At 41.1% G+C, this 18292-nt stretch overlaps 1 protein-coding gene across 5 annotated transcripts in view; it reads left to right on the top strand.

Annotated features, from left to right (window-relative positions):
• The first annotated feature begins 6452 nt into the window (after nucleotides 1-6452).
• Nucleotides 6453-18292, top strand: part of LOC139155650 (phosphoinositide 3-kinase regulatory subunit 4-like) — a 181471-nt gene continuing 169631 nt past the window's right edge. For 2 of the 5 annotated variants that reach the window (XM_070730859.1, XM_070730862.1), the window contains exons 1-5: nucleotides 6453-6560; nucleotides 7460-7568; nucleotides 12734-13498; nucleotides 16025-16158; nucleotides 16271-16853. In XM_070730859.1, coding sequence (XP_070586960.1) covers nucleotides 12769-13498; nucleotides 16025-16158; nucleotides 16271-16853 — 1447 coding nt within the window. In that variant the 5' untranslated portion in view covers nucleotides 6453-6560; nucleotides 7460-7568; nucleotides 12734-12768. Of the gene's footprint in view, nucleotides 6690-7459; nucleotides 7569-12733; nucleotides 13499-16024; nucleotides 16159-16270; nucleotides 16854-18292 lie in introns of all 5 variants that reach the window. The other 3 variants (XM_070730863.1, XM_070730860.1, XM_070730861.1) reach the window with 3 other exon arrangements.

The raw sequence follows: 18292 nt of genomic DNA on the forward strand, positions 1-18292 counted from the left end.
CTATTCTCATACTTAGTATCGGTAAAGGAACCAAAGACTAGAAAAATGTTTCTTGTGTTTCATTAAAAAATAGATAACCAATTAATATAGCAGAAAAATGTTCTCTTGTTGAAGTAAAGACATGACAGCTTTTATGCACCAAAACCTAATGTTAGATAGGGAGAATGGATGAGACAGACACCAGACTCAGTGACAATAACAGCTCTTTATTCAAACTATGTACAATCCAGTGGCTTTCTGTTTGACAACTTGTCCTTTTATAGGGAGCTGTCAGATTGCTCAACCAATCAGTTTTAAGTATTTTTCCACTGGAATGAAGGACCTGATTGGAGCCTTATTGCTTTATTTAGCCTTATTATGGGGATGTGTCTTAATGTTGGGGAAACACGATATGCAATCAAAACCAAGAACTTCTTTTTTTAAAAGAATTGCATAATATTGACTATTTGGTATCCCATTATTTAATACTATCTCAAGTTTATTTCCGAAATGGATTTGATGCTTTTCAGGGGCAAATTTCATATTTTTAAAATGAATTTATTTCAAATAAAATTTTGTTCTATTTAAATGGAACTCCTGGGGTATAGTGCCTTTGAATCAATCATTCTTGAAGATTAAACTTTCCTAGTCAGCTTTTGAGGAGGCATTATAACTTCTAGACTGTTTAATGTCTGTCAGTTGTACAGCTCAAGATCAACCCAAACTTTTGGAACCATACAGAATTTCTGACTTAATGTGTTCAAATTCTTGCATTCAACTGCTGATTTCTTTTATTTGAAATACCATCTAAAGCAATGATTGTTGGAAATGGGTGGGACCCGAACTGGTTTTTCTTGCTAGGGTGGATCTGTCAAAAAGAAGGGAGCCCAGTAGAGCAATTCCAGATGAGGTGGAGAGCCAGGACATTACGGTCATTGCTGGAAGGGGCAGGTATGGTGGGAGCCGAGGGGTAGGCCGCTCTTGGAGAATGAGGACTCGCTGTTGGGAAGCGATTCCCTGTTCTGGCCCTGCGGTCTCATCCCATGTAGCTGGTGTCAGATGTAGTCAGGGCCCTGGACTAAGGCTGCTGCTACTCAATGCTAGGTCAGTTGCCAACAAGGCCCCCTTGGTCCAACATAGCTCTGGACCAGATTGTGCCTTTGCAACCTCTCTGAGGTAACAGACCCTGGAGGTAACAGACCCTTGGTTTACTGAGGAACTCCAGAAGAGGAAATGCCAAAAGAGACGCCTAGAGCAAGCATGGAGGGCCAGTAACTCTGAGTCGGACCGAGCAAGTGTAAGAGCTTATATTAAGATTTACCTTGTGGTGATAGAACCGGCAATGTCAGCGTATGTTACCACCCTTGTTGCATCTGCAGATTCTTGCCCAGCCGCCCTGTTTAGGGTGACCCATTCTTTCCTGAATAAGGAGGCAGTGGTGGAACTCTTACAGGGGCGGGCTGAGGTATTTGTTCAGTTTCTTGCAGATAAAGGCACTCAGATTCAGAATGATCTGGACTCCAATTGGGCAATACAGACTGAGATGACAGGGTCAGATCTTAGTTCCATCATTCGGGAAGAGTTTGACCTGGTAGTTCCTTAGGAAGTGGACAAGGCTATGGGAGCTATGTGTTCCTCCACCTGCTTACTGGACCCGTGCCCTTCCTGGCTGGTTTCGGCCAGTCAGGAGGTGACACGCAGCTGGATACAGGCATTGATTAATGCTTCCCTGTGTGAGGGGTCATTCCCGTAGCCTCTGAAGGAGGCAGTGGTGCGACCGCTCCTCAAGAAACAGTCCCTGGATCCACCGTATTGAAGAACTATAGGCCAGTCTCCAATCTGCTCTTTTTGGTAAGGTTGTTGAGAAGGTGGTGGCACACCAGCTCTGACGGTCCTTGGAAGAAGCTGATTATCTAGATTCCTTTCAGTCTGGTTTCAGGACCAGTCACAGCATGGAAACTGCTTTGGTCGCGCTGATGGATAATCTCTGGCGTGCCTGGCAATGTTCCCTCTAATTTTTTTCCGGTGTGGGCGGAAAAGTATAATGTCTGAGCGACAGTCCCTTTGGGACTGGGCGGCATAGAAAAAAAAATCCCTTCTTTTTTATTAAAAGAAATTAATAATAAAACAAAACCAAAATCTATTACTATTATTATCTTCTCTTTTTCCATCCCTGTCTCCTCCCCCCTTGTGTGTGTGTGTGTGTGTGTGTGTGCGTGAACTCTTGAACCATTTCCAATTAGAGGTGAGCTATTGGAAATGGTTCAAGAGTTCACACACACGCACACACACACACACACACAAACGGCTGGGTTTTTTCCCCTCTGTTATTATTTTACCATATGCTTTAAATCAAGAGTAATTTCTCTCTCTTTCTCTCTCCCCCTCTTGCTCTCTCTCTCTCTCTCCCCCCTTCATCTCTCTCTCTCTTTCTCTTTTCTTTCTCTCTCTCTATTGCTTTTTCTCTTCTCTCTCTTGCTATCTCTCTCCCCCTTTCATCTCTCTCTCTTTCTCTCGTTTTCTTTCTCTCTCTCTATTGCTTTCTTTCTCTTCTCTCTCTTGCTATCTCTCTCCCCCCCCTTTCTCTCTTTCTCTCAGCAGCGGCATTGGGCAGTAGCCGTGGGGCGGCAGCAGGGTGATCAGCTGTGAGGCGGAGCTCCAGAACTGAGGCACCGACGGCAAGGGGGCTGCGAGAGCGCTTTCTCCGAGCACTTCGGGAACGCCTGCCCTGCCTCTACTGGAGCCCCCTTGCTGGAAGTCTGGGACGAAAGCGCTCCCAGCAAAGGGGCTGCGAGAGGGGCGGGGCGAGCATTCCCGAAGCACGCGGATAAAGCCCTCTCTCGCAGCCCCCTGGCTGGCAGCGCTTTCGTCCCGCAGCCGCCAGTGCCGCGGGAGAAGTTGCGCCCCAAGGCAGGAGGCAGCGGAGGAGAGGGGCGGATCGGGCGGGCGGGGGGCAGGGCCGAGAAGCCAGGGGCACATTTGGCCGGAGGCACCGTGGGGAGGAAGGGGCGGCTGCGGCTCCCTTTCCTCCTAATGCTGCACCTCCCAACCCCCGACCCCCCTGCAGGCTGGCAGGGGGATGGGGAGCGTGCGCCTATGGAAAAGGGTGCGCGGGGGGTATTTGGGGGGGCACGCACGCACACGCGCACAGCTTACAGGCAACAGTGGTGCCTGGAATAGGGGACATTCCTCTATCCTGGTGCTCCTTGACCTCTCAACGACCTTCGATACCATTGACTATGGTATCCTTCTGTGACGACTGGAGATATTGGGAGCGGGAGGCACTGTTTTACAGTGGTTCTCCTATCTCTCTGGTTGTTCACAGTCAATGTTTGTGGGGGGGGGCAGAGTCCACCCCTCAGCCTCTCCGTTGTGGGGTGCTGCAGGGGTCTGGTCTCTCCCTCCTGATATCTACATGAAGCTGCTGAGTGAGATCATCCAACGGCATGGGGTGAGGTATCATCATCAGTGGGCGGCATAGAAGTATAAATAAATAAATAGGAAAAAATTCCCTTCTTTTTTATTAAAATAAATTAATAATAAAACAAAACCAAAATCTATTACAATTAAAACTAAAACAACCAACAAAACCAAAAACACAACTATCAATAAATCCATGCTTTAAAATCTTCAATATTTTTCATAGTGTTATAGTAATCTATTAATACTATGAAAATCTATCTGAACACCAATGCATCAATTAATATAGTTCCATATTTACTTTTCTATAATTTCATTCAATATTTCCAAGCTCAATTAATTTTCAGGCACTTAGCATTTACTATTATTAACTTTCATCAATGTTCTACATTTCCAAGTAGATTTTAAATTCATAATGTAAACTCATAAAATCATACAGTACGTACCCCTTATTTATCATATGTATCTTCCATTAATTTTACCTATGTAATTATATATAGTGATTATATATAGAACTATAATTATATATAGTTCTAAAATTCTAATCCAATTTTACGAATTAATACATCCTAATATTAAACAGCACCTAAATATATATTTTACCATCATAGTCAATCTGTATAATCAATCATCCCTCCTCAAATTTCTACCACTTTCTCATTTCTGGGTGTCTCTCCTGTCTCTCTCACTCTTTTCTCTCTCATTTGTTTCTCATTTCTCCCTCTTCCTCCCTTTTTCTCTCATTCCTTCCCCCTCTCACTTCTCCTCTCTTTTTCCATCCCTGTCTCCTCCCCCCATCTCTGTGTGAGTCTCTCTGTGTATGAACTCTTGAATTCCAAAAACAGGTGAGGGCTGGGGTTTTTTGTTATTATTTGGGTCCTTTTTACCATATCCTTTAAATCAAGAGTCACTTCTCTCTCTCTTTTCTTTCTCTTTCCTCTCATTCTCTGCCTCAATCATTTTCTTGTTTCTTTTTTCTTACCTTTTTTCTTTCATTTCTTTCTCCCTCTCCCTTTTTCTTTCTCTCTGTTTTCTTTCTCTCTATTTCTCCCACTTTCTCTCTTTTTCTCACTTTCTCTCTCCCTTTTCTCTCTTGCTCTGTCTCTTGCTCTCTTGTTCTCTCTCCTTTCTTCTCTCTCTTCTTCTCCTTTTCTCCCTCTCTCTCTTGCTTTCTTTCTCTCTCTTTCTCTCTCCCTCCTTTTTCTCTCTCTCTCGTACACCATGCCGCCAATAGAGAGAGAAAGATAGAGAGAGGAGAGAGCGGAAAGAGAGAGAGTGGAGGGTGGCTTGCTGGTCCGCAAGCACCCAAATAATAACAGAGAAACCCCCCCCCAGCAGTTTGTGTGTGTGTGTGTGTGTGTGTGTGTGTTATTGGAAATGGTTCAAGAGTTCACTCACACACACACACACACACACAAGGGGGGAGGAGACAGGGATGGAAAAAGAGAAGATAGTAATAATAGTAATATTTTGGTTTTGTTTTATTATTAATTTCTTTTAATAAAAAAGAAGGGAATTTTTTCTTATTTATTTATTTATTTATTATTTATTTATTTATACTTCTATGCCGCCCAGTCCCAAAGGGACTGCCGCTCAGACACTATACTTTTCCGCCCACACCACAAAGAAATTAGAGGGAACATTGCCCAGTAGGCTCATGTTTTGCCCTCCCCAGACTCCAAAGGCTTCTCTGGTGCCGAAGGAGGGTAAACACCCCCCATCCCCTCGGAGGTTCTGTGGAAGGCAAAAATCAGCTGGCCAGCACACACATGCACTTTGGAACTCGGCTAGGGTAACAGTTCGCATGCCAGCAGATATGGCTCCGCATGCCACCTGTGGCACCTCTGCCATAGGTTCGCCACCACTGATTTAGATAGATTAGTATTGTGGGCTTAAACTAACAAAATGAAGTTCAATTTTGAAAAAAGCAAAATCTTACATCTAGGTAAGAAAAACCTAAGACACGCATACAAACTGGGAGGAACCACACTCAACAATTGCAACTGTGAGAGATATTTTGGAGTCTTGGTGAATAACCAACTAAATATGAGCCAAAAATGTCCAGCAGTGGCTAAAAAAGCCAACACAATCTTAAGCTGCATCAACAAGAGGATACACTCCAAAACTAAGGAGGTATTAATACTACTCTATAATGCCCTTAGTCAGACCACACCTAGAGTATTGCAGCGGCCCCAGGCAGTCGCGGGGAGATGGCGGCGGCGACAGGGAGCTCCAGGGTGGAGGCACCGACGGTGGCGGTTGGACGTGCTGCTGGAGACGTACATGCCAGCATATATGGCGTCCAGCAGCACGTCCAGCTGCCGCCGTCAGGGCTCCCGCTCGCAGTCAGCCGCCCTGCCGCCACCCTTCCGGTGGCCCTGCCAGTCAGCCGCCCTGCCGCCACCCTGCTACTGCCTGATGCCGCTGTTGTCGGCGTGGTAGAAAGAGAGAGAGAGACAGAGAGACAGAGAAAGAAAGAGAGACATAGCAAGAGAGAGAGAGAGAAAAAGAAAGAAATAGCGCGCGCGAGAGAGAAAGATAGAGAAAGAGAGATAGCAAGAGACAGAGAGAGAGAAAGAGAGATAGCAAGAGAGAGAGAAAGAGACAGAGAGAGAGAAAGAGAGACAGAGAGAGAGAAAGAAAGATGGCAAGAGAGACAGAGAAAGAGAGAGAGAGAGAGAGAATGAAAGAGATAGCAAGAGAGGCAGAGAGAGAGCAAGGGAGAGAGAAAGACATAGAGGGAGGGAAGGAGGGAGAGAGAAAGAGAGCAAAAAAGAGAGGAAGAAAGAAAGAGGGATGGAGAGAGAGAAAGAAAGAGGGAGGGAGAAATAGAGCGTCCCTCCTACCCAGGATTGTTGTAAAAGTAAAACGCGGACGTTTTTGTGCTTCTGTAACTCTCCTTCCAATCACCTCCCGATCTTATTTCCCTAAGACTATCCCCGTTTCTCCGCACAGTTTCTTCGCTGGTTTTCTAAACCCAGTTTCCGAGGCCTCCCGAATTTCGTCTCCTCACCTCATCGGGATGTGAGCTCACAATGCCACCTCCCACTTCCTTTTGTGTAATGCTTACCGGTTCCGTGTAAGCAAAGAAGCTGAAAATCGCTCTGGGCCCTCTGGCCTGTGTTAATCAGGTCGTGCCCCTGCAACTTGTAGCGAGAAAGGTGAGTCTTGAGAAGAGAGGCGGCTGAAAATACGACCAAGAGAGCTCGCTTGCTCGGGGCTTTGTCCATCTGTAGCATGGAAGCTAGTGGATGCCCGCTTGTTGGCCATTAAGAGCAGTTTGGAAGAAGGTGATTTGGATTACGATCGCGCGTTTTCGGCAGTCAGCAATGTATATCGAGCGCCCCTACTATGTGGGCTGGTAATCATATGGCATCAGGCAGCCGGGAGGAGGAAAAAAAATCCTCTTGGGCTTTCCATACGCTTTCTTTGAAAGAATGCCTCCAATTCGAAAGATTTTGGAAGGTTCTTGCGTTCCCCCTTTGTTGTATGAACTGCCACTACAAGCGAATAGGATGTGGCTTGGCCAATATCCGGAAAGTCCAAGCTCAAGTCTGCCCTTAGCTACTGACGCTTATCAGGGAGACAATGAAGGCGGAAGATCTCAGTCGAGCTTTCTTAGGGAATTGTTTCAGGTGAAAGGCAGGGGGATCTGTGTCTTGAAGGAAGTAAAGATATAGAGATATAGGAAAATGATCCGAATCATCTGATTTCGAGGTGGAGAAGACGGTGATAGACAGTGAATTTTTGTTCGAATGAACAGAAAAACAGACAGATTGACTTTGACAAACCAATTAGTTTCAGCTTGTCACATGTATAATCATGATTTGTTTAATGATCATTCTCAAAAACAGCTGGGATGACAAACTGTTACTCAGACACAGATAAACCACTTTATAGTTCAACTTATTTCCATGCCTTAGTAGTGTAGTGTCTTTAAAGGAATATGAACTTAAAAGTACAGAATCTTCCTGAATGTCCATGCAGAATGTCCATGCAGATTCATGAAAAAATCTAATATTGGAAGTAAGTTAAGTTTCTGTTTGACAATAAATTTCAGAAAGAAGCTGGATGGAGTTGTACATTACAGTACTGATTCAAAAGATAATACTGGAGGAGAGGCAAGCATTTATTTTGGTGTTAACTGCTTCAGAAAAATCATCTTTCTCAGTTAAGTATACTATTACGATCACTGACTAACGTTTTTTGAAATTGCACATTTTTTCCCCTAAAATTTGTGGAAAATAAAAATAATTCATTGTAATGCTATAAATGCAGACAATGCTAAGGAATTTTAATATTAAAATTAAGATGAATATAAATTTATTTTGTCACCCAAAATTAAAAGTGTTCACCTATAAATAGCAAGCTCTAAGCAAGTATGCAAATGTGCAAAATATGTGTATATAAATAATATTAGGGACAATGACTGAAAAAGTATAACAAAGAACTAAAGCATAATGTAACTTTTTAAAACAATTATCAGAAATATAAATTTGGAAGAAAGCTGGTTTTATAGCTTTGTTTATACCTTTTACAGATATAGTTTATACCTTTTATATATTAATGATTCTGAATGGACTTCTACTGAAAGTTAGAAAAACTAAAACAGTACATATACAGTGGTACCTCTGCTTACAAACTTAATTTGTTCTGTGACCAGGTTCTTAAGTACAAAAGTTTGGAAGAATATGCAATTTCCCCATAGGAATCGATGTAAAAGCAAATAATGTGTGCGATTGGGGAAACAACAGGGAGAGTGAAGGCCCTGTTTCCTCCCAGGAGATTCCCAGAGAAGCCCCATGGAGGCTTATCCCTGCCTTTTCTGGTTACAGTTTCAGAGGCTCGGGTTTATAAGTGGAAAATGGTTCTTGAGAAGAGGCAAAAAAAAATCTTAAACACTCAGTTCTTATCTAGAAAAGTTCGTAAGTAGAGGCGTTCTTCGGTAGAGGTACAACTGTATAGTAGACATAGAACGTAGTCTCTTAGCTCTTAGCATAAGGTTTTTGTGGCAATTGTTAAGGTGATTGGCTATGGTTTATATTAACAATAATATTTACTGTTTATATAATATCATTTGAGCGCGCAAGAAATAGTTAGGAACAATATACATGGTACTTTGAGTTATAAAAAATAAAGGCAGGAATTTGGAATTGTGGACTTAAATCCATAATTGAGCCCAATTATGGATTTGTTGTTAAGCAAGACCGTAGTTAAGTGAGTTTTGCTTCATTTTATAACTGCTTGCTAAACTAAGGGAATCCCTACATTTGTCACACTAGTAATATGGTTGTTAAGTGAATCTGGCTTCCCCATAGACCAGTGATGATGAAACTTTTTTCCCTCATGTGCCGAAAGAATGTGTGCGCGCACTATTGTGCATGTGCGAGTGCCCACACACATAATTCAATGCCTGGGGAAGTTGAAAACAGCTCCCCACCCCATCCCCGGAAGTCCTCTGGAGGCTGGAAATGGCCTGTTTCCAATATTCTCTCTAAGGTACGCAGCTGCACGCCCCAAAACTACCCCCCGCGCACCCTTTTCCAAAGCCGTACACCCCAACGCACCCTTTTCCAAGGCCGAGCTGGGCATTGGAGTTGGGGGCGGGGAGCGATGAAGTTTTTTTCTAATTTTGAATGTCGGGTGCGCGTGCACCCGCTCTCCCCATCCCCTTGCCAGCCTGCGGGGGGGGGCGCGGCAGGGAGGCCACAACTGGGAGGCTTGGCACCAGCCCATCCGCGGGCGGGGGCGGCTCCCTTTCCTTCTCCCACCGCCTATGTCTACCACCAGTGGCCGTTGCCGGCAATAGACATAGGTGGTGGGAGAAGGAAAGGGAGCCATGGCCGCCCCTGCACCCCCAGGTGCCTCCAGCCCCCTCATGCACCTGGCCTCTTGCCGCTGCCCCCCGTCCGCCTGATCCGCCCCTCTCTCTGGCTTTCTCCTCCTCCGCCTCCCGCCTTGGGGCATGGCTCCTCCCGCAGCGGTAGCTGCAGTGGCGGTGGCGGCTGCAGATTCTCATCATCATCCGCGCTCCCAACCAGGGGGCTGCGAGATGGTTTTCTCCAAGGGCTTCGGGAACGCAAAGGGCTTCGCTGGGAGTGCTTTCGTCCCGGGCTGTCAGTGAAGGGGCTGCAGGAGAGGCGGGGCAGGCATTCTCGAAGCGCTCCATGAGAGTGCTCTCGTAGCCGCTTTGCTGACAGAGAGAGAGAGAGCAACAGACAGAGTGAGATAGATAGAAATAGAGAGAGAGAGAGCAACAGACAGAGCAAGGTAGAAAGAAAGAGAGGGATAAAGTGAGAAAAAGAGAGAGAAAGGGGGGGAGAGAAAGAGAGAGAAAGAAAACAAGAGAGTGAGAGAGAAAGAAAGCAAGAGAGTGAGAGAGAAAGAAAGCAAGAGAGAAAGGAAAGAAAACAAGAGAGAGAAAGAGTGTGTGAGAGAGAAAGCGAGAGACAAAGAAAACGAGAGAGAACAAGAGAGAGAGAAAGAAAGCAACAGACAGCGAGATAGAAAGAGAGGGAGAGAGAAAGTGAGAAAAAGAGAGAGAGAGCAAAAGGGGGAGAGAGAAAGAAAGATAGCAAGAGTGAGAACAAGCAAGAGAGAGAGAGAAGGGGAAGGGAGAGAGAGAGGAAGAAAGCAAGAGAGAGAATGAGAGAAAGAAAGCAAGAGAGAGAGAAGAGAGGAAGGAAGAGAGAGAGAGAGAGAAATAATAGAAAGAAGGGAGAAAAAAGAGAAATTAGAAAATGATTGAGGCAGAGAATGAGAGGAAAGAGATAAGTGATTCTTGATTTAAAGCATATGGTAAAAAGCACCCAAATAATAACAGAGAACCCCCCCCCCCAGCCCTCACCTGTTTTGGGAAATGGTTCAAGAGTTCACACACACAAACACACACAAACACACACACACACACACACACAAGAGGGGAGGAGACAGGGATGGAAAAAGAGAGAAGTGAGAGGGGGAAGGAATGAGAGAAAAAGGGAGGGAGAAATGAGAAACAAATGAGACAGAAAAGGGGGAGAGACAGGAGAGGTACCCAGAAATGAGAACAGTGGTAGAAATTTGAGGAGGGATGATTGATTATTAAATATGGATTGACTATGGAATGTTTGTAAAAGATATATTTAGGTGTTGTTTAATATTAGGACATATTAATTTAAAAAAATGGATTAGAATTTTAGAACTATATAGAATTACATAGATAAAATTAATGGAAGATGCATATAAGGGGTTTATGATATGTACTGTATGGTTTTATGAGTTTGCATTATGAATTTAAAATATACTTGGAAATGTAGAAGATTGATGAAAGTTAATAATAGTAAATGCTAAGTGCCTGAAAATTAATTGAGCTTGGAAATATTGAACAAAATTATAGAAAAGTATAATTTATGAAAATATATTACCGTAATTGATGCATTGGTGTTCAGGTAGATTTTCATATTATTACTAGATTACTATAATACTATGATAAATATTTAAGAAATGAAGATTTTAAAGCATGGATTTATTAATAGTTGTGTTTTTGGTTTTGCTGGTTGTTTTAGTTTTAATTGTAATAGATTTTGGTTTTGTTTTATTATTAATTTCTTTTAATAAAAAAGAAGGGAATTTTTTCCCATTTATTTACTTATTTACTTATTTGTTTATTTGTTTATACTTCTATGCTGCTCAGTCCCAAAGGGACTGCCGCTCAGACACTATACTTTTCCGCCCACACCGAAAAAAAATTAGAGGGAACATTGCCTGTTTCCCAACTTCTGGTGGGCCCAGTAGGCTCATGCTTCACCCTCCCCAGCCTCCAAAGGCTTCCCTGGAGCCAGAGGAAGGTAAAAATGCCCTCCCCATTCCCCAGAGGCTCTCTGGAAGCCAAAAATGTCCTTCCAGAGACTCTGTATGAGCCAAAAATCAGCTGGCTGGCACACACATGCATGTTGGAGCTGAGCTAGGACAGCAGCTCGTGTGCCATCAGATATGGCTCTGAGTTCTACCTGTGGCATCCGTGCCATAGGTTTGCCATCACTGCCATAGACTGCATGTCAGAAGGTCAGAAAAGATGATTATATGACTCTTGAGTTATGATTTGCAATAATCTTAATTATATGCCAGCTGCTAAGTGTCTGAATTTTGATCACGTAATCATGGATGACTGCAATCATCATAAGTGTGAAAAATGGTCATGTCACTTTTTTCAGAGCCATAACTTCGAATGATTACTAAATGAATGGTTGTAAGTAGAGGACTACATGTAAATAAAGCTATATCATAAATTGTTATTTAAAGTCAATATGATTGCTCCTTTAATTACAAAAAGGATGTTTAGTACATAGAAATAATAGTTAATTATAATTACATGTTGCATTATTTTGTTTTTTTAAATTGTATTTATGCATGCAATATCATTGTGTATTTCTGTGTAGTATCTACAATATATACCCAAATATTGTACATTAAATGTAACAGGAGAAGTAGTAGAAAATATTGGGTTAAATCTGTAAAAAGTTAATTGAATTAAATTGAAATTAATTGTATGATTTATTTTGCTTGTTCATTTCAATTTATTTTTTGCAAACCTGTTGGTATGGGAAGAGGTGTCAGAAGTTAGAATTAACATTTTATTTTCTGTTTGTTATACTTTGTTTTCCCTTTCCTTTTTAGTTCAGCAAAAGAGTAGTAATAACACCAGTTTAATAAAAAGCCACAAATATTCCCAGGGCCACAGGCAGATAAGATGCTCTGGGTTCAGCTGATATAAGGCCTTACTTGCTCCATCTCTATGATAAATTTTGAGAATTACAGTACTTTTGTAAGATTAGGAAATTTTTTTCACCCAATTTACTCCTTTACTCATCAGGAGGAGAATAAATGTCCTGAACTTAAGATGAGATGATTGTCATTTTAAAGCAATAATACACCTTTTAAATTTGTATATATAGTAAAAGAAATTGGGCTTCTACTGTAACCATTGATTTATAGCCTATTAGTAGATATCAGAAAAGAAAACCCACAAAGACAGAAATTAGAATAATGGACCATAAAAAAGTAAAATTGATTTTGTTTGTCAAAAGTTTGGCTACTGAGAAAGTGCTTTGAGTTCTGAAGGGTAAAAAAAATTCTCTATCCAAATATTTTATAATAAGTAGTGTTAAAATGTTATGTGTTTGTTAAATTAATCACATAAGAAAAATACCGTACTAAATTTATTTTTATTTTTATTATAAACAATATATGGTAAGCAACTATTTATGCCAGTAATATGGATGAGAGCAGTGCTTATATACAACCTGGGTTGAGAACAATATCAATCAAAATGATAAAAGTAACTGTCTTTTTTAGGTGGCACAGTAATATTAAAGTGAAGAAGTTGCAATGGGGAATCAGCTGGCTGGCATTGCACCATCTCAGATACTTTCTGTTGACAGCTATTTCTCAGACATCCATGATTTTCAATATGACAAAAGATTGGGCAGCACTCGTTTTTTTAAAGTTGCCCGAGCTAAGCATCGAGAAGGCTTAGTGGTTGTCAAGGTGTTTGCCATTCAGGATCCAACCTTACCACTAACTAGTTACAAGCAGGAGTTGGAGGAACTGAAAATACGGTTGCATTCTGCACAGAATTGTCTCCCTTTTCAGAAAGCCATATTATCTGAAAAAGCAGCCATGTTGTTCAGGCAGTATGTGAGAGATAATCTTTATGATCGAATTAGTACCCGGCCATTCCTAAACAATATTGAAAAGAGATGGATTGCTTTTCAGATCTTGACTGCTGTAGATCAAGCACACAGGTCTGGAGTCCGGCATGGAGATATCAAAACTGAAAATGTGATGGTGACTAGCTGGAACTGGGTCCTTTTAACGGATTTTGCAAGCTTTAAGCCAACCTACCTACCTGAAGATAATCCTGCTGATTTTAATTACTTCTTTGATACTTCAAGAAGGAGAACATGTTATATTGCTCCAGAGCGTTTTGTTGATGGTAGTATGTTTGCCATAGAATTGGAGAATATACGAGATCCTTCCACTCCCCTGGTCGATTTGGTCAACAGTAATCAATGCAGCAGAGGGGAATTGAGACGTGCGATGGATATATTTTCCGCAGGTATTTCAAACTGATCAAGTGGTTAAACATAATCTGTACTTTGTCTTCATAGACAATGAATAGTAAACACTTCAGTTTTGAAAATTAGTATTGAAAAGTATGCTCTGATTTCTGGAAGAAGCCTGGGGAGCTTCTGTCCAAATTTGGGGTCAACTACTACTCTAAATCAGTGTTTCTCAAAATTGGTTACCTTAAAATGTATGGACGTCAATTTCCAGAAGACCCAGTCAGTACACAATGCTGTAATTTTGGCAATCTGTTCCTTAAAACAATGTTTCTCAATAGTTAACAAGACCAGAGATTTAGTCTTTCATCTTTTGATTTTATGCCGGAGCCCATCCTCAGGGAACTTCTCTCTAGCAGCGTGAATCTCTATGAAAATTATCAGTGATCCAGGTCATGGTTGTCTCAAAGGTGCTTTTTTTTCACGAGGCAACTGAACTTTCTAGTTTTTCTTTGAAGATGTTTCACTTCTCATCCAAGAAGCTCCTTGAGTTTAAATTCTTCCACGCCCCACCATCCAGTCAGAAATGAAGAGCTTTTTGGATGAAAATGAAACTTCTTCTAAGCTACTAAAATTGTTGGCTGAGCAAATACAAAGATAGTCAGGGAAATGATTGAAGCCTGGGAAATGTGCCCGAGTCTGCGAAGAGGGGCAGCATACAAATCTAATTAATAATAATAATAATAATAATAATAATAATAATAATAATTGTTGTTGTTGTTGTTGTCAGTCATCTGGCAGCAGTTTATCAGGTACTTTGTAAGGGGTGTGAAAATATATCAGAAGTGTTCTAGGAGTGCAGGTTATAGAAGAGGTTCGGAACCCCTGATCTAGCTGGTTTATTTAAAGCTTTCTTGAAAACAACAACAACAATGTTTGTTTTTTGGTGGTGAATGTGATACACTACTTTATAGTTGGTCCTGAATTTACAGAACATTTTGATGAACATTTTGATGACAGCACTGGCTGTCAATTGAGTTAGTGTTCTAGCATATGAACCTCTAAATAAATATGGGGCAAAATATATGTCAACATACCTTTATCTTTATAGAGATAAATATCTAACAGTATGATGGGAAGTCCTGCTATATACTGAAATGCTGAGAATCGCTTAGTAGTTGCTTATTGTCTTTGTGGTGGAGCTCTTTGGCTGTAGAATTTTTTTCCCTTCAAAATTTGGAAGGCCCCTATTATCACACATTTGAAGCATTTCCTGTAATTCATGGTCCCCACTTTTTATTTTGAATTTTGTTTAAACATTGCTTATTTTGTATTTATACTTAGTATAAATGACTGAGATATTTATATTATTTCAAACATTTATATAGCTGTCCATCTTTAACCAACTCTGAAAGATTTAAGAGATTAAAAAACATATAAAATCATTTAAAAAACTGTAAAACGCAACCAGTTAAAATATAAAACATTTTAAAAGACAGAAATCTGGCATTCATTCATGCTAATGTACCATCATGCAATCTCCCAACACTTGAGAGAAATTTCAAATCTTCAAACCCTTAAGGCTAAAAGGGTGAATAGCTGCCAAACTTCAGGGGCATTATGTTCCAAAGGATAGGGGCTACCATGGAAAAGGCACACTTCCTATTAGATGACAATATTTGGGGAAAAGAACTAAGAGCATGTCTACCTGTATGACCTGGTAGGACAAATAGATCTCCTTTGGGAAAGATGGTTCTTCCTTATGCCATGTAGGGCTATAAAGATGATAACTAGCATCTTAAATTACATCCAGAAAGAAAATGGAAGTCAGTGCAGCTGGCACAAGTGCTATATGGGGAGAGGGGTGTGGTGAATTTCTGTGGCAACATGGCATTCCTTGCACTCTTGCGGGGGAATGCCAAATCTCTGCGCTTTGGGGGTGCTGATTTGGAATGGAATCAGTCCAGAACCTCATTGAAGGGGAGGTGAAGAAGGGGACTTGGTCAGGAACTGTTTTGAGGTCGCATACCCCATGGAGGCTCGGCCTGGAGCCTCCAATGGCAGCGGTGTGAAGGCGGCTAGCCGCCATTAGCTGTGGCGTCTGTGTAATGGAACGATTGGACTGAAGAGGTAGAAGTCATCCAGGAAGAAAGGGAATGTAAGTGTTGGAGGACAAGGATGGAGAATTGACAGTTATGGTGTGCATATTCACTGGAAAGAAAACCTTTTCCTAAACCTTTTTTTGGGGGGGGCGGGGGATTAATGGGAAAATATACGGAGAAGCTGGGAAAAGTGGCTAAGTGGATACCGGAACTGTTTAATTTGCACTGAATGACTAAAACCATGTTGGAAGACCATTTTGGGGTTATAAGGTGGTGATAGATAAAGTTGGAATTAAAAATGTCTGTACTTATAGGGTTAAAGACTGATAATAGCATATTGTAGATATACTAGATCTAGTCCTTGGAAAACATAAATGATTCAGTTATGATTATGGAAGCCAATAAATGCACTTTAGGAATAAGTATAAATAAATAAATAATTCATAATTGTCTGTTCCTTATTTTCTTTCCCCCCCCCAGGTTGTGTAATAGCTGAGTTGTTTACAGAAGGTGTACCTCTCTTTGATTTGTCACAGCTTTTGGCATATAGAAATGGTCTATTTTCCCCTGAAAAGGTCTTCAGTAAAATTGAAGATCGAAGTATTAGAGAATTGGTAAATGATTTTACTGCATTTATATGGCTTACTGCATTTTTTCTACTTATTTAAGTGTTCTTTCTGAATCCCCCCCTTTCATTCTGCTACCTTGTCTTTTCCCCCCCTGAAGGTTATTCAAATGATCCAATGTGAGCCTGAAAAGCGTTTAGCAGCAGAAGATTACTTGAAGCAGCAACGTAACAATGCATTTCCTGAAATATTCTACACTTTCCTTCAACCATATATGGCACAATTTGCCAAGGAAACCTTTGTATCTGCTGATGAGCGCATCCTTATTATCCGTAAAGACCTTGACAATATAATCCACAATCTCTGTGGGCATGATCAAACAGAAAAGGCTGAGGGAGAGACAAAGGAAAATGGCTTAGTCATTTTGGTTTCGGTAATAACTTCGTGCCTGCAGACCTTGAAATACTGTGATTCCAAATTGGCTGCCTTGGAGTTGATTCTTCAGTTGACACCTAAGTTAAATGTAGAAATCTTACTGGATCGTATCATCCCATATCTCTTGCATTTCAGCAATGACTCTGTGCCCAGAGTAAGGGCAGAAGCTGTTAGGACACTCACTAAAGTTCTGACGTTGGTTAAAGAAGTTCCACGGAATGATACCAATATCTATCCAGAATACATCTTGCCAGGTATTGCTCACCTGGCCCAAGATGAAGCAACTATTGTCAGACTAGCTTATGCTGGTAAGAAGTGAGCGTGGCTGGTGATGAGATGAAAAATTATTAGGACTAATTTAATAATTTAATTTAATTTAATAATTTAATTTAATTTAATTCTATGCCACCCAATCCCAATGGGATTCAGAGTGGCTTACAAGAATAAATAGTACATAGAATAAACAAGTCAAATAATTAATAATAACAACATTAAAACTTATAATAAACCGTAATTAATTATCCAATCAAATCCACATATATATAGAACAGTTGCAATTGGACGTGATAAGATGATGTTGATGGCCCCCAGGCCTGGCCACAAAGCCAGGTCTTCACAGCCTTTCAGAAGAATAGTAGAGTGGGAGCAGTGTGGACATGAAGTGGTGGTTGGTTCCATAACCTCGGGGCAGCCACAGAGAATGCTCTTCCTCATGGGCCCATCAAGTTGCATTGTGTAGTTGACGGGACGTGGAGGAGGCCAACTCCCTGTTATCTGATTGGTCTCTGCGAGGTATATGGCAGGAGAACATTTATTAATCTGTTATTTGTTTTTCCTGTAAAATAATAAAGATGGCAGCTAATTATATGTAAGTGTAACTTAGGCACAATTTTATTTCTTTATATCAAACATTAAGTTACTAAAAATTAAAATTTATATTTGGACACAATTTTCATAGCAAGAATGTTTCTTGATTTTATGTAATATTCAATTTCATATAGGTATCTTTATATAATCAAGTTGGTGGATGCGCTAAAACTCTAGGATCTTCCAGGGTCTCATACAAAATGTCTCTCAAGGTTATCTCTGGAGTTATACAACTCCCACATAGTGCTTGTAGTTAGTCTCAAGCATATTTACCCAATATGGGTTGTATAAAGAACGCCCTCCTCGCCACAGCTGAAAGATGTTTCTCTAATGTTAGCTGTGGATCGAGGAGGATGCCCAAGTTGCGGACCCTCTCTGAGGGGGTCAATAATTCCCCCCCCCAGGGTGATGGATGGACGGATGGAATTGTCCTTGGGAGGCAAAACCCACAACCACTCCGTCTTGTCAGGGTTGAGCTTAAGCTTGTTGACACCCATCGAGACCCCAATAATAAATATAATACTACAAATTAGTCTTTTTCTTGCAGCCTGGAGAGGGAGTCTGGAAGGATAATTAAAACTGCCTGGTTGAAATATTGGTGTCCATATTCAGTGCATTGTCATTTTTTTCCTGAAGTATACATTGTTGTGTTTGTAGGATTGAGAAAATGCTTAATTCATTCTTTAGTTTTCTCTGGGTGACCAACCGATAACCAAAGTTTTTAGGTGAACAAGCCCAATTATATAAATTTAGAGAAGTATTTTTGCAAATTACCTAAAATATATACATTTTGAATGAAAATTATTTTAGAGTGTTTGGAAAACATTGGTGAGACTTCTACTTCCATGACTAAGATAGTTCTAATTATTTATTCTGTGAC

This window comes from Erythrolamprus reginae, unplaced genomic scaffold, assembly GCF_031021105.1.
Source record: "Erythrolamprus reginae isolate rEryReg1 unplaced genomic scaffold, rEryReg1.hap1 H_39, whole genome shotgun sequence".
In the NCBI taxonomy this organism is placed as follows: domain Eukaryota; kingdom Metazoa; phylum Chordata; class Lepidosauria; order Squamata; family Dipsadidae; genus Erythrolamprus; species Erythrolamprus reginae.